At 44.8% G+C, this 13,464-nt stretch overlaps 1 protein-coding gene across 4 annotated transcripts in view; it reads right to left on the reverse strand.

Annotated features, from left to right (window-relative positions):
* The window catches only part of ryr1b (ryanodine receptor 1b (skeletal)), a 148,858-nt gene that overhangs the window by 78,490 nt on the left and 56,904 nt on the right, over positions 1-13,464 (reverse strand). For all 4 annotated transcript variants that reach the window (XM_084064376.1, XM_084064374.1, XM_084064375.1 and 1 more), the window contains exons 23-39: positions 11,032-11,115; positions 10,768-10,927; positions 10,416-10,563; positions 10,070-10,275; positions 9,696-9,870; positions 9,130-9,335; positions 8,306-8,655; positions 7,523-7,658; positions 7,180-7,340; positions 6,706-6,868; positions 6,160-6,246; positions 5,333-5,559; positions 4,108-4,552; positions 2,341-2,835; positions 1,275-1,475; positions 666-777; positions 194-334 (exon numbers count right to left, since the gene is read on the reverse strand). In XM_084064376.1, the coding sequence (XP_083920502.1) occupies positions 194-334; positions 666-777; positions 1,275-1,475; positions 2,341-2,835; positions 4,108-4,552; positions 5,333-5,559; positions 6,160-6,246; positions 6,706-6,868; positions 7,180-7,340; positions 7,523-7,658; positions 8,306-8,655; positions 9,130-9,335; positions 9,696-9,870; positions 10,070-10,275; positions 10,416-10,563; positions 10,768-10,927; positions 11,032-11,115 (3,497 nt within the window). The remainder of the gene's footprint in view (positions 1-193; positions 335-665; positions 778-1,274; positions 1,476-2,340; positions 2,836-4,107; positions 4,553-5,332; positions 5,560-6,159; positions 6,247-6,705; positions 6,869-7,179; positions 7,341-7,522; positions 7,659-8,305; positions 8,656-9,129; positions 9,336-9,695; positions 9,871-10,069; positions 10,276-10,415; positions 10,564-10,767; positions 10,928-11,031; positions 11,116-13,464) is intronic.

Raw genomic sequence — 13,464 nt, forward strand, 5'->3', positions numbered from 1 at the left:
TAGACATTGTGATAAAACGATACAGCCAGTCTGACTGCAAAGCTTGATTTAAACAGCACTTCGTCACAAGACCGCGTATTTTCAAGTGAACAAAGTGTCAATGCGGGTCACGCTGAAATGATGTCACTTGAAAACACGTTATTGAAGCTTTTTTTTTTTTTTTTGCCAAAGCGTCATTGGTCTTTAGTCTTACTGGGTTTAGGCTCCTCCTCCGGCTCGGGCTCCGGCTCTTCCACCTTGCGGAAGTTCTTGACTTTGTCCACCAGGCTGAGCAGTCTTCCTGTCAGAGAGGCGTCCACCTGCGCCTCCTCTGCCTCCTGTTCTATTTGGATACCTAATGGACATTTTTGTTTAACCCATTAATACCTGCACGCATCTGTGTCACTTTAGATTTCTTTGGCTATTCAAAAATAGCAGATGTACAAGCTCATAGCGCGGCACCGAGTGCCGCGCTATGAGCTTGTAGATCTGCTATTTTTGAAAAATCTTGAGAAAAAAAAATGTTTAGATTTTTTTTTTTTTAAACTGTTGTGTGATTCCCAACCTGTGGGCCACGGTCCACTGGTGGGGAATTTGCCAAATGATTGGCAAAACACTTAAGCTTGTAATGTGATTTTCCTTTTTTGCTAGCCTAACATTGTAAACAGTAAGCAGGTCCTCCTCACCACAGTGCAGCAGAATGTCATTGTGGAAGTAGACCAGGGTCTCTCGGGTCTCCTCTGGCACGGGGCAGTCCTCCTCGTCTGGACCATGCTTGAAGTTGGTCAGCAGAACCACCTGGACACACACACACACACACACACACACACACACACACACTGTATCAACAGCAAACTCGACTTCCAATGCTGCGAAACACATATTTAGGAGCAGTGGTGGAAAGTAATTAAGAACACTTACTCAAGCACTAATAATTAGGTACAATTTTTGAGGGACTTTTACTTTACTTGAGTATCTCTGTTTTTTTAATGCTTTATACTTCTACTCCACTACATCTCAGAGGAAAATATTGCACTTTTTATCCCCTACAATTATTAGAAAACTTAAGTTACAAGTTACTTTGTATAGATTTTGATTTATCATTACAAAGAAACACGTAAGCCCTATTTTATACTTAAAATAACCGCTCTACAAGCTCACGACGCGTTGTATCACGACACGTTGAGAGCTTGTAGATTTGCTATTCTCAGAAAGGTTTAACAAATGTTATAAAAAAATCTTCTAACTGGAGAGTTCAATGCATTCCCAAACATCTCTTTAACAGCAGTCCGTACCTGGTCTTGTGGTGGCGAGCGGAACTCGCGGGTCCTGCGCGCCGTCTCCGCCGCCGACATGGTGAACGCTCTCATCAGCTGGGCGTAGCGCACGCGCTGGTTGCTCTGGATCTCGCCGACGAAGGAGTCCGAATACGCCACGATGGCCTCGACCCGGTGCCTCAGCTCACAGTCACAGAAATATTGCAGCAGAGTGCACATCTGAGGATGAAGGCAGAGGAGGAGAGGATTGAGTTGTTTGCAGATGACACAAGCACAATTCTCCATGTGCTTCCCCATTAAGACCTGAGGCCATTCTTAAAAATGTTTTCTAAATCCTAACAGTTTTTTGAAAAAAATCTAAAACAATTGTTTTGAAGATTTTTCAAAAATAGCAGATCTAAAAATAGCAGATCTATACTGTACAAGTATAATATATACTTGTACAGTATATATTATTATTTTTTGAATAGCCAAAGAAATCTAAAGTGACACAGATGCGTTTCAGGTCTTAATGGGTTAACCCATTAAGACCTGAGGCCGATTCTACAAATGCCTTCTGGATCAGTAGTTCTCATACTTTGAAGATTTTTCAAAAAATGATGAAAAATAGCAGATGTACAAGCTCGCAGCACGGCACGAAGTGACACGCTGTGAGCTTGTATATCTGCTATTTTTGAATAGCCAACGCAAAAATCTAACATGACACTGACGCTTTCCCGGTTTTAATGGGTTAAATAACATGCAAAACACAAAACACAATATTATATAGGAATAGCAGGAGGAACTGTGTGAAAGCAGCTGTTGGGGTCTAACAAACGAAATAAATAAGAGGAAAAGGGAAAGACAAAGAATTAAAGAAAGAACGAAAGAATGATGGAAGAAACAAAGAGAAGAAGGAAGGATGGAATTAAAGAAAGGGGACAAAAAATAAGAAGAAAGGGTGGGGAAGGAGGGGGAAAGAAGTAAGGAAAAAAGGAAAGAAGGAAGGAAGAAAGACAAAAAGAAAGGAAGAAAGGAAGCAGGTAATAAAAGAAAGAAACATTCCATTTCCTGTAGTATAAGTGTTAGATTTGTAGACACTGACCTGCAGTTTTACTGACTCTGGCAGCTTCATCTGGAGTAGACCCTCCTCCGGATTCTCCTCTTCCTCGGCTTCTACCACCGCCATCTCCTCCTCCGCCGTCTCCCCCTCCGCCTTCTCCTTCTCCTCTCCGTCTCCCTCCTCTTTGAGCTCCCCCTCTGGCTCTTTCTCCTCCTCCTCCTCCTCTTCACCCATGCCCTCATCCTCCGCCTCCTCCTCCTCGCCCTCCTCTTTGCCTTCCTCGGCGCCGGCTTCGCCACCCTCCACCGCCTCCTCCGCCGCCTCCTCCTCCTTCTTGGCGAAGACGCTGGGGTCGATCATCTTGAGGATGTGCATAGTGTCCTCGTCGTTGAAGATGCCCATGATGAGCAGGGTGCTGATGAGCTTCAGGATGGGGACGAACTGGAACTCCACGCTGCCGCCGACGTGGTCCCTCATGGCCTGGCTGCCGTCCAGGACGGCCTCCGTCAGCATGGCGTTGGCGATGGTCTTCAGCTCCTGACACGGCACAGAGTTGTCACGTCATTTAAGTTGACAATTAATCGCCATGCAAATAATTGAGTCAACAGATGAATTTATGCAGATGAATGGAAACAATTCTGACAATTATGCAAAAAATAATGTTTGTGTTTATCTCAAATCATTACAATAAGGCAATTTATTTAACTGTTCTCCTATCTTTGTGTAAACTGTGTTTTAGCGAGTTAAGTTATTGAGAAGAGAATTTAATGTGTTATTAGTTGTGTTATAATCCCATAAGGGAGAAAGACACAGAAGGTCATTCAGTCATTGAGTCATTCAGTAGCACGGCAACGCCAAAATACATTCTAGTCGACTAAATCAACTGCAGATTTAGTCGACTACCGTAAATTTCGGACTATAAGCCGCGACTTTTTTCCCATTTTTCGACCCTGCGGCTTATATAACGGTGCGGCTTATCTATGGATTTTGATAGCTAACGGCCACTAGGGGACCTCCTAAATCCATGGATTTTACACCCGCGGCTTATAGTCCAGTGCGGTTTATATATGTACAAATCATTCAATTTAGCTGCTGCGGCTTATATTCAGGTGCGGTTTATAGTGCGAAAATTACGGTAATCTTATGATATTTAGTCGACTAAAACCCGACAAAAAACTAAAACATTTCAGATGACTAAAATATGACTAAAACTAAATGGAATTGTATTCAAAAGACTATGACTAAAACTAAATAAATATTTGCTGTCAAATTCAACATTGCATTCATCCCTATAGGAATGACAGGATAGAACCTCTAAATCAGGGGTCTTCAACCTTTTCAGGCCAAGGACCCCCTAGCTGAGAGAGAGATGAAGCAGGGACCCCCTCTATATTGTATAAAGTTGTGTTTCAGATTAAACTTTTTTTGTTTACTTGGTCTGCTCTTTTTTCCCTCTACACCTATACCTCTTTGCCAAAAATAGCCGATCTACAAGCTCACAACGCCTCGCGCTGCGAGGCGTTGTGAGCTTGTAGATCTGCTATTTTTGGCTAAAGTTCTCCTCAGAAAAGGGATACTAGGGTTCAAGTGGTTAATGTGAAAAATAAAATCATATCACACAAAGATTTGGCGGACCCCCTATAGTAACTCTGAGGACCCCCTAGGGGTCCCGGACCCCCTGTTGAAGACCCCTGCTCTAAATTATACCTGGTTAGCTCATGCTTACAGATAATCAAAAACATATTTACATCCATTTGGCTGATGGTTATTGTTAACTTTCCACCCCCGAATATGCACACAGTCTCTTACCTGCAGTGGGAATATGGGACTAAGGGTGTACACGTCGGGGTCCGTGCCCACAAAGCCGACGGGGGAGTAGTGGTTCTTGGGCCGCAGGCAGGTGGTGAGACCCACGCCGGGCAGGGAATGGGACTTCTCCTCGTCGGGGTACAGCTTGATGGTGAGGGTCTCCTGGGTCATGGGAACGATGAACTCCCGGTTGGTGGCCAGGCGCGCCCTCTTGGCCGACTCCAGGTGGATGCTGATGAGCAGGTCGAAGTAGCCGCTGCGGAGCGGCCCGGGCAGGTAGGTGTTCTTGATGGCGTAGAAGAGCTGAGACTCGTCCACGTGGCTGCAGAGGGCGTGGGCCACGCGGTTGTTGCCCAGCGCGCACACGGCACAGTACAGCATCAGCGTGTGGTAGTGGAACTTCATGAGGTCCTGCCGCTCGGCCAGCTCCAAGACGTCAATACACCTGGGGGGTGGGGGTGGTGTAAGGGGAAACAAATGGAGACAAAATGTTTATATGAACTATGTTAGCAATTAACCCAAAACAATCAAAATCAGTTTTTTGAAAAAAAATCCCCAAAAAAATGTTTTTCAGTTTTTCATCAGTTTTTTTTTTGTTTAAAAAAAAAATAATAATAATAATGTTTTCAAGATTTTTCAGATCTACAGCAGATCTACAAGCTCATAGCGCGGCACTCGGTGCCGCGCTATGAGCTTGTATATCTGCTATTTTTGAATAGCCAAAGAAATCTAAAGTGACACAGATGTGTTCCAGGTCTTAATGGGTTAAAGTAGGGCTGCGACGATTCATTATTTTCTAAGCGATTATTCTATTGATTACTTAGATTAATTGCGTTCCGTTATTTGAATAATTAGACCAGAGTGTCTTTTGCTGTCAATAAATTTAAGCAAACTATTTCAAATATATATATTTTTGTAATCAAGTAAATGGATCAGTCTGAATAACCACTTAAGCCCTGTTATGCACACTTCTTCAAACGACAAATGGAGAAAATAGCCAATCTACAAGATCACCACACATTCTGACACTGCCTCTATCTAAATGAACAGAGGGGGAATATGGATCCCCCCCAATCCCCCACCCCCCCCCCCCCGGCTTGCTTTTGTGTGACGCTGTGGTATGATCAATTAGGGCGTTAATTTTACGGGAAAAAAAACGATGTTGTTACACCCCAGAATAACAGACGTCATAAAGTAAAGGGCTTGTCCTATTGGTGGGGCTGACCTGTTCTCCTCAGGGATGTGCAGGGCCATCATGGTGAGAGGTTCCACACACTCCACCGACCAGCCCAGCCTCTCGCTCACTCGGCCCACTTCCGGGTTGAGGAAGTCGTTGGGCATGCGGCTCCAGATGACCGGCGTGAGCAGCTGGACGTCCAGGCGAGGCGGTAACTGGGGCACCGGGTTCTTGCGCTCGCTGCGGAACATGGCCGCCGAGATGGGCATGATGTTCTGATAGAGGCCAAACCATGGGAGACAGAAAGAGACAATTCAACCGCTGTTTTTGAACATGGCACAAAAGTGTTTGAGGTACAAATGAACCCATTAAGACCTGAGGCCCAATCTACAAATGCATTCTAAATCAGTAGTTCTCAAACGTTTTCGTGCCAAGGACCCCCAAAATTATATGTATTTTAGCCGCGGAACCCCCCATCTGAAAATGTTTTATGTGTGAGAAGATTTGTGTTAAAAAAAAAAAAATGCAGATTTACAAGCTTGCAGTGCAGCATGAGCTTGTAGATCTGCTATTTTTTAACAGCCACAGACACAGATTCTTTCCCGGTTTTAATTGGTTAAAACCTTTTGATAAAACAGTCATGAATGTGAAAGCGAGTGAGTAACTCAAACCATTACCATTGACTGTATAGAGAATTACACCTCATCTTATAATTTTGTTGAAACAGAACAGACAAGGAGAAGGACGTGCGCGCCCCCGCGCGTGTGCGTGTGTGTGTGTGTGTGTGTGTGTGTGTGTGTGTGTGTGTGTGTGTGTGTGTGTGTGTGTGTGTGCGTGCATGCATGTTTGTGTGAGAGACAAGGAAATCTTGTGACCTTGAGTTTGCCAAGCTCGAACTGCACCACGTTATTATTGGTTGGCTGAACAAAGACAGCAGGGAACAGCTTCGTGTTGGGCTCCACCTGAACACCACATCAGAGAGAGAGGGGGGGGGGGGTTAAATAACAGCAGGATGGACTAGATACAGAATCGAGGCCAGTACATAGTAAATGGTCTGCATTCATGTAGCGCCTTAATCCACAGCAACCATGGAACCGTCTCATCGGGACATAGTATACCATCTCCACATCGGGATATACCATCTCCACATGACCACACACAAACAATTCATAATAATCTGACCTAGTTAAATAAAGGTTTCAAGTGTCAAATAACGAGGTAAACCAATGATGAAGTAATCCCTGTGAGGGGGATCTTTAAAGAGACAGGAGCCGATAAAGATTGTTTCAGACAGAGGCTGAACAGTATACAAGATACAAGATAAATGAGGAGTTTTAAATCAATATCAAAGATACTCTAGTCTAGTGGAGTCCGAAAAAATAATTAAACATTGACAGAGAAGAATCTGATTGGGTTCTCACCTGGAAGAAAGTGTTGATCTCTTTCCCATTGGCTGTGAAGGTCATGAGACCGGTCGCCAGGTCAACCAGGCAGCCAACCACCATGTCCTCCTGACTGAAACGTGTTGTCTGGTTGCTGACCAGATCTCCTCCCCACACCATGTAACAGTTACTGTGCTTCATACTGCAGAGACAGTTAGGACAGCGCTTTTTAAACTGGGGTCCCCAGGGGTCCGTAAATGGGTTCCAGGACGACCCCAGCCATATGAGGAGTAGTTACATTTAACTATGATTCAATTAACTTGAAATAGTTACATATAAAAACCTGCATGCATGGCCATTAGAATGGAACCATATCAAATATCAAAACTATGAATATATTTCTCAAGCACAATCAATGCTGACATTTTTGACTAAATGTGAAATGAAAGGATATCTTTCACAAACAGACAGAGACAAATTTGGTTGGTTATCCGACGTGGAACGATGTCTGACCTGTCATGTATGTTGCCTTTGTCGTCTCCCACGGTCACGGTGACGTTGCGTACTTTGGAGAGGTCGAAGTGCTGGTCGAACTGATGGTAGTCAGGTGTGACCCAGCCTATCCACACACCAGGAGGCTCCTGGCCAGCGAATATCCTCACAGAGTAGTAATACTATGCAAAGAAGACCAAAACGGAATAGTGAGTGAGTCAGAAATGAAATACAGTACCTCTCAGAAATATGTAGTACATACATGTATAGACATACAGCACAAAATGTTTTTTTGTGTACCTTAAAAAAAATATATATATATTGTAATAATTGTGGAAGGGGATGACATTAGGAGGCTGCTCACCGTGGTCGTGAAGACAATGGTTTCAGGGTCATCTCTGTCATCGGGGACGACGTCCTCATTCAACCGAGTCACTATGGTCGGGGGAGGGGGAGGGGATATGGTTGTCGTGGCGACCTTCTTTGCCCTTTGGAACAATCTGGTAGGATCCAGATATACGTAACAAGTAGAGAGAATGTTGTCAACACTAGTAACCCTTAATAAGATTAGACACTCCCAGAATTAGGGGTGCCGTAGCTGAGCGGGTAGTGGGGAATCGGAATGTCACTAGTTTGACCCTTGGTTCACAAGACATGTATCCCCTAACAGCTAACCCCATGCACTCTGAGCCACCTGAGCAGACATCTGCTGGCTGAATGCAGAAAAGTGATCCTAGCGATTGAAAACACAAATTAATTATGAAAATGTTTACTGAAGTAATAAATCAATTGAAAAGTAAGGTAATTTCCCCATTGACATACATACTGTAGAATCTAAATGCGTTTTGCAATGACAGAATGCAGGTTTAAGAGAGAGAGAGAGAATGCAGATTTAAGACACTTCTGCATTCGCTTCCCGCTTAGAGATAAGTCAACTCAATGCAATTGTGCATAGCCTAATTTACACGCCACCGCATTCTTTCTGGCAGATGAACAGGTCATACTACGGAGTATAACTTAATTTAACTTGAATCACTTCTCAAAGGGCTTGACACTACAGGCCCACATTAAGTATTCAGCATTCAACAAAGACACACCGGTCAATCAGGGGGTGGTATTTACAACACACGTTCACACGCACGCTCACCCTTTCTTTTTGCCTTTCTCCGACATGGTGTCTTTCTCGTTCTCAGCCATCGCGTCCTTGGGAACGGAGGGCTCCTTCTTCTCATCATCCTGCTCCTTGCGGCTGGCCGACTTCTGCAGCATCTCGTACTCCGTGTCAGGCTCGCGGATGACGGTCACCTCCTCCTCGGGGATGGTGAGGTTGCGGGTGAGTGGCGTGCTGCCCGGCACGACCTTGAAGGTCTCATGGAATTCCACCGGCATGCTGAGCCGCAGGAACAGCATGTCCATGTTGGCGTTCTGCGAGCCGAAGGTCTTATGGGTCAGCGTCAGGCAGGGGGCGGTGTTCACCGTCCCATCCACACGGGACACCTGTGCAACAACAAAGAGAGAAAGATAAATGGTCGAAGAGCTTTTGTCAGCCTTTCACATGTGATGTACACGGCCCCCGTTAAATAAACAACAAATAACTAACAAAAACTTTAATTATAGGGCCCTCATCGGGCCAATTGCGGTTATATTACAACTTCCAATGATTGATGACAATTTTATGGTTCTATGATTTATCATCTCATGAGAATTTGCTAAAACGTGGCAGAAGGAGAAGAACAAAAAATTGCAAAAAAACAACAAGGATAACAGAGGGATGGATAAAAAACATTAAAAAATATATAAAGCAATACAATCTGTGGGAGGCCATTCCAAAGTACAGTCCCCTTTTTTTTCTCCTCAACCTCGGACAGCTTAAAGAGCCTGAGAGCCTGAGAGTGCACAGGCATATTAGTTGGCAAATAATACATACAAATAATATTTGCTTTAATTTATCCCTCTAAAGGGTCTATTTACCTCGATGTGGTGATCGACAGGCATAGGCACATACTGGGGCAGGCTTTTACTGAACCACATGGTGGTGTCCCTCTTCATGTTGATGGCGAAGGGTTCAAAACCCTCCTGAAGGCCACAGATGGCAAAGTAACGCAGGCTGCTGACATTTTGGCCGAGGTTGATCCTGCCAACCTGAGAGAGTCCCAGGGTACACACTGGGATGAAACCTGTGGGAGGACACATCACAGTAACAAATGTTATTTATTTACCTCAAAGGTACATCAAAGCATTTGTAAGCAACAAAGCGAGAAAGTATCACATCTCGAGATTCCAATGTGAAATTGCCACTACAGTTACTGCGAAAATGAGGGAATGAGCTAGTATCTACTGGCAAGCCCAGTCCCTGTGTATCCAGTAACATTGCAAAAAAAATGCTACCAAGTTTCCAGCGGACACAGTACCGTGGGATGTGTGAGATCAATAACAATATATCACACAAAGCTCTCAATATGAAAATAAGACAACGCTTATAATCCTACAGTTTGCAACTGAACCATGTATGATCGATGATGATGTATTCTCCTTACCGTCGCCGATTTCAAGGTCCTTGAAGGCCATCTCCGAGCCCGAGTCGCTGATGAGCATCTCTCCGTTGAGGGTGAACATGATGTTCATCTCAGTCAGGTCAATCATACATCCCACGACGTCACCTGACAGCCACTGGCGACCAAACGGCTCGTTGCCAACATGCCAGCGCTGGGCCTGGAGCAGGTCAAAGGTCAAAATCTCAGCTTAAAATGTAATTGCATTTCAAATGGAAATCTCGAGTGCAGTTAACAAGTTTATGCAGCAAGACGGCATTCACATTTTCACAGTACATAATGTGCTATATAATGCAGTACATATCTCAAATACTGTGCGACCACACCGTACCCACATGGAGCTAGCGTGGATGACTGACCTTGTTGCCATTGAAAACCCAGGATAACTCGTCCGATCCAAGCTCGACGTCTGCGCGCACATTGGGCCGAGCCCAGCCAACTCGCATTTCCCCCGTGGTCACCGCCTCAAACTCAAAGTACCACTTGCCCTGGGTGATTGCGTACGACCTCTCCGCCCTGAAGATGCGCACCTTGTCCCCACGGCCATCTTCAAGGCCATGACCTGCTGCATTGACGGAGGGAGACTTTTGTTTGGGCTTTTGTTTTGTTTTGTTTATAATGTACCACTGTGAAGCTAAGGGCAAAATTACACTGGCAATCAAAATGTATTTGCTTCTATCTCCATTTAATCTCAGGTGAACTTACTGCTCTCCTGGTCTGGAGGCTCGATGTTGTAGCCGTAGCCAATGAGAGTGCGGACAGCGTTGTTGACACTGTCTCGGTTCGTCTTCTTAGTTTTCTCGTCCAGCAGGACGTAGGGAACCAGACGAGGGTTACGCTTATTCAAGATGTCCTGCATAAAGAAACATTATCTTTAAACAAGTGTTAAATCAAAGTTCATTATTTGGAACTAATAATGCTGGTGCAACCAACAGCAAAATGTCACTTGAATGGAGCAATGACAGTGATGTCATTTATGCCACCAAAAGTTCCCAGAAAGGACAGAATGTCACTAAACAGTCAAAAGAATAGATTAAAACCAAGTGGACATATTTACCTGCACAATACTGTAGGTCCATCCTTGCTTCACGCGGTCCCTGGCCCACACGTTGTGCCCGTTCTCCGCCAGCTTCTCCACCAGCTGGTTCTGGTTGGGGGTCAGTTTGACGTGGTTCAGGTCCAGCGGGGCGGGCTTGTATCCACTGGTCATCACGTAGCTGCAGGAGGAGAGGCGAGGCACGCGTTAAGGTAACAGAGGAAACGCAGTGCTGTGCTTATATGTAGTACCTACTACAGCTAAAGTGTGGTGGTGTTGTCGTACGTCTTGGGCATCTTGATCTGCTTGAGGTTCTCCTCTGCTTTCTCGTCACCCATACCCACGTGACAGCCCAGGGCCAGGAGAGTCCTGTGGGACAACACAGATGAATCACAATCAGAATGCTTTATTGTCACATCACCAGGGGGTTGGGATCCAGAACCGGAGGAATCCGAGGAACCGGATCCAACATACAAAACACCATAACTCTGAGAGTATACCTCTATAGGAATCGTTAAAGGGAATCGTTAAGGAATTGGACCGTTAAGAGTGAATCATTGGCGCTAACGAGCAGACAATGGAGTAGGTTGTGTGTTTGACAGGCTCCGCTAGAATCCGTTTAAAACAGTTATTTCTAGGCACAACTTGACCATAAAAGACCATAAAGTACCACCAAACCTGTTAACTTTAGTTTACACTTGTTGAATCCTGGCTTTGTTACCATATGTCATACAATTTGCGAAAGTTCAGTTTCGGGCCTTCCCCTGCTCCTAAGCCTAAAGCCACGGAATCGGCTGTCTCTACCACCCGTGGAGAAAGCCACTCCTCTCCGCCAGACAGCGCAATGGCTGACGCAGCAGACCTGAAAACTGAAATCCTTTCCTCACTGAAAAAAGACATCGCCGATTTGATCAGGTTTGAAATAACATCCGTGATGGCTAAGGAATTTGAAAGTGTCAAGTCTGAGTTACACTTATTTAAAACAGAAGTGGCAAAAAATACTGCAACAATTCGTTCAGAGGTGACGGAGATAAAGACGACCGTGGCCGACATGGAGCGGGGCTTAACAACGTGTTCAGACGACGTGACATTGATGCAGACCCAAATAAGCAAATTGGAGACAGAAGTCCAAGCTTTACAGGGGAAATGTCTTGACATGGAGGGGAGACAGAGACGTGGAAACGTCAGAATTTCTAACGTCAGGGAGACTCCAGGTTCAAGCTCACCAACAGCAGTTTCCAAACTATTGAGAGAAGTCTTGAACTTGGACCATGACGTTTTGGTTGACCGATCGCGCAAAGGGAATGGAGGGTAAACCCCGTGTTATTGTGGCAAAAATGCACTACTATCAAGATCGTGTCGACGTCATTAAACGTGCCAGGGAAACTGGACCCCTCCACTTTGAAGGAAGCGTCATTTCCATAAATGAAGATTTCCCCCCGTCTGTGGCCAAGGCCAGGCTCAAATACAGAGAGGTGAAACGTCTCATCCGCGACCGAGGAATTAAGGAGTATGGCATCATCTACCCATCACGCTTCTTCATAAAGCATAATGGAACCGAGAGGCAGTTCCAGAATGCTGAAGATGCCATGGCATATGCCCAGTCTAATATCCAGCGGGAGGAGGAACCAACACAAGAAGAGCCGGCGCGAGAAGAGCCAGCACTAGAAGAACCTGCATAATGCACAAATTTGAGAGTTTCTATCTCTCACACTGGAATTACTCATGGTGTTTTCCCTGCCTGGTGAGTAAATAAATATGCTCTATGACTGCAACCGTTCTAAATACGGCCCGTTTAATTTTATGTTCTGATAAGCCACACTAAGGAACTGAGATGGATATGGACGGCTTGAAGTTAAGCCACTATTCGTGTTAGAACACTTTTGTTTTGCCCTTTTTTTTTTTCTCTCTCTCTCCCCCCGGGTTTTTTTTTTCCCCCATCATAATGACTTTTAAAAGTGTTATTTCCTGGGGGGATTAAAATGGACGATATCTGACAGTGGACTGTTCTTTCCCTATTAAAAAAAATATATATATATATATATTTCCACAATATTTGCTTTTCATATTATATTTACATACATATTTCTTTTCATGTCCATGATTTTCGGTTTTACTGTTGGCTGATTAATATGGAAATGTATAAATAACTGTTGGGCCCCTTCTCTTTTTTTTTTTTTTTCCTCCCCATAATTATTTATTTAAACTTTATATCAGGATAAATAACACCAGTGTAGTGCGGTCATTTCTACAATTAATCATTCCGTTTGTGTGGGAGGGATTGCATCATTAGTTCGATGCTGGTTCCTTCGCGTGTGGCTCTTCCCTTTTTCTTTTTTTTTCTCTCTCTCTCCTTTTTTCCTCCTCTCTGGTGTTTTTCATGGGCCTATCTGGCCGCGCTCGCTCTTTACTTATCGACGTGCTGTCTTACTTTTCTGTTTCATATGAGCGATATAGCGCTACGCCGCTACTGTCATTTGACGATGTCGTTGTTCTACTGCGGGGTCCGGGGGGGGCGGGGCGGGGCGGCGGGCCCGTGTGTCTACTGCTCTGGGCTTTAAACCTGGGGTGGGGGGGGCACGGTGGCCGCCGCTCGCTGTCTCTCTCCCTCCGGACTTTGCGCGAAAATACTTTGTTTCCACCTTTTCTTTTCATGTTATTTCTAATTGCTGTATCGAAAATGTGATTGTATGGTTTATGCTTTTTATGGAGATCTAA

The sequence above is a fragment of the Gymnoscopelus microlampas genome (assembly GCF_963454915.1).
Source record: "Gymnoscopelus microlampas genome assembly, chromosome: 8".
NCBI classification, from domain to species: domain Eukaryota; kingdom Metazoa; phylum Chordata; class Actinopteri; order Myctophiformes; family Myctophidae; genus Gymnoscopelus; species Gymnoscopelus microlampas.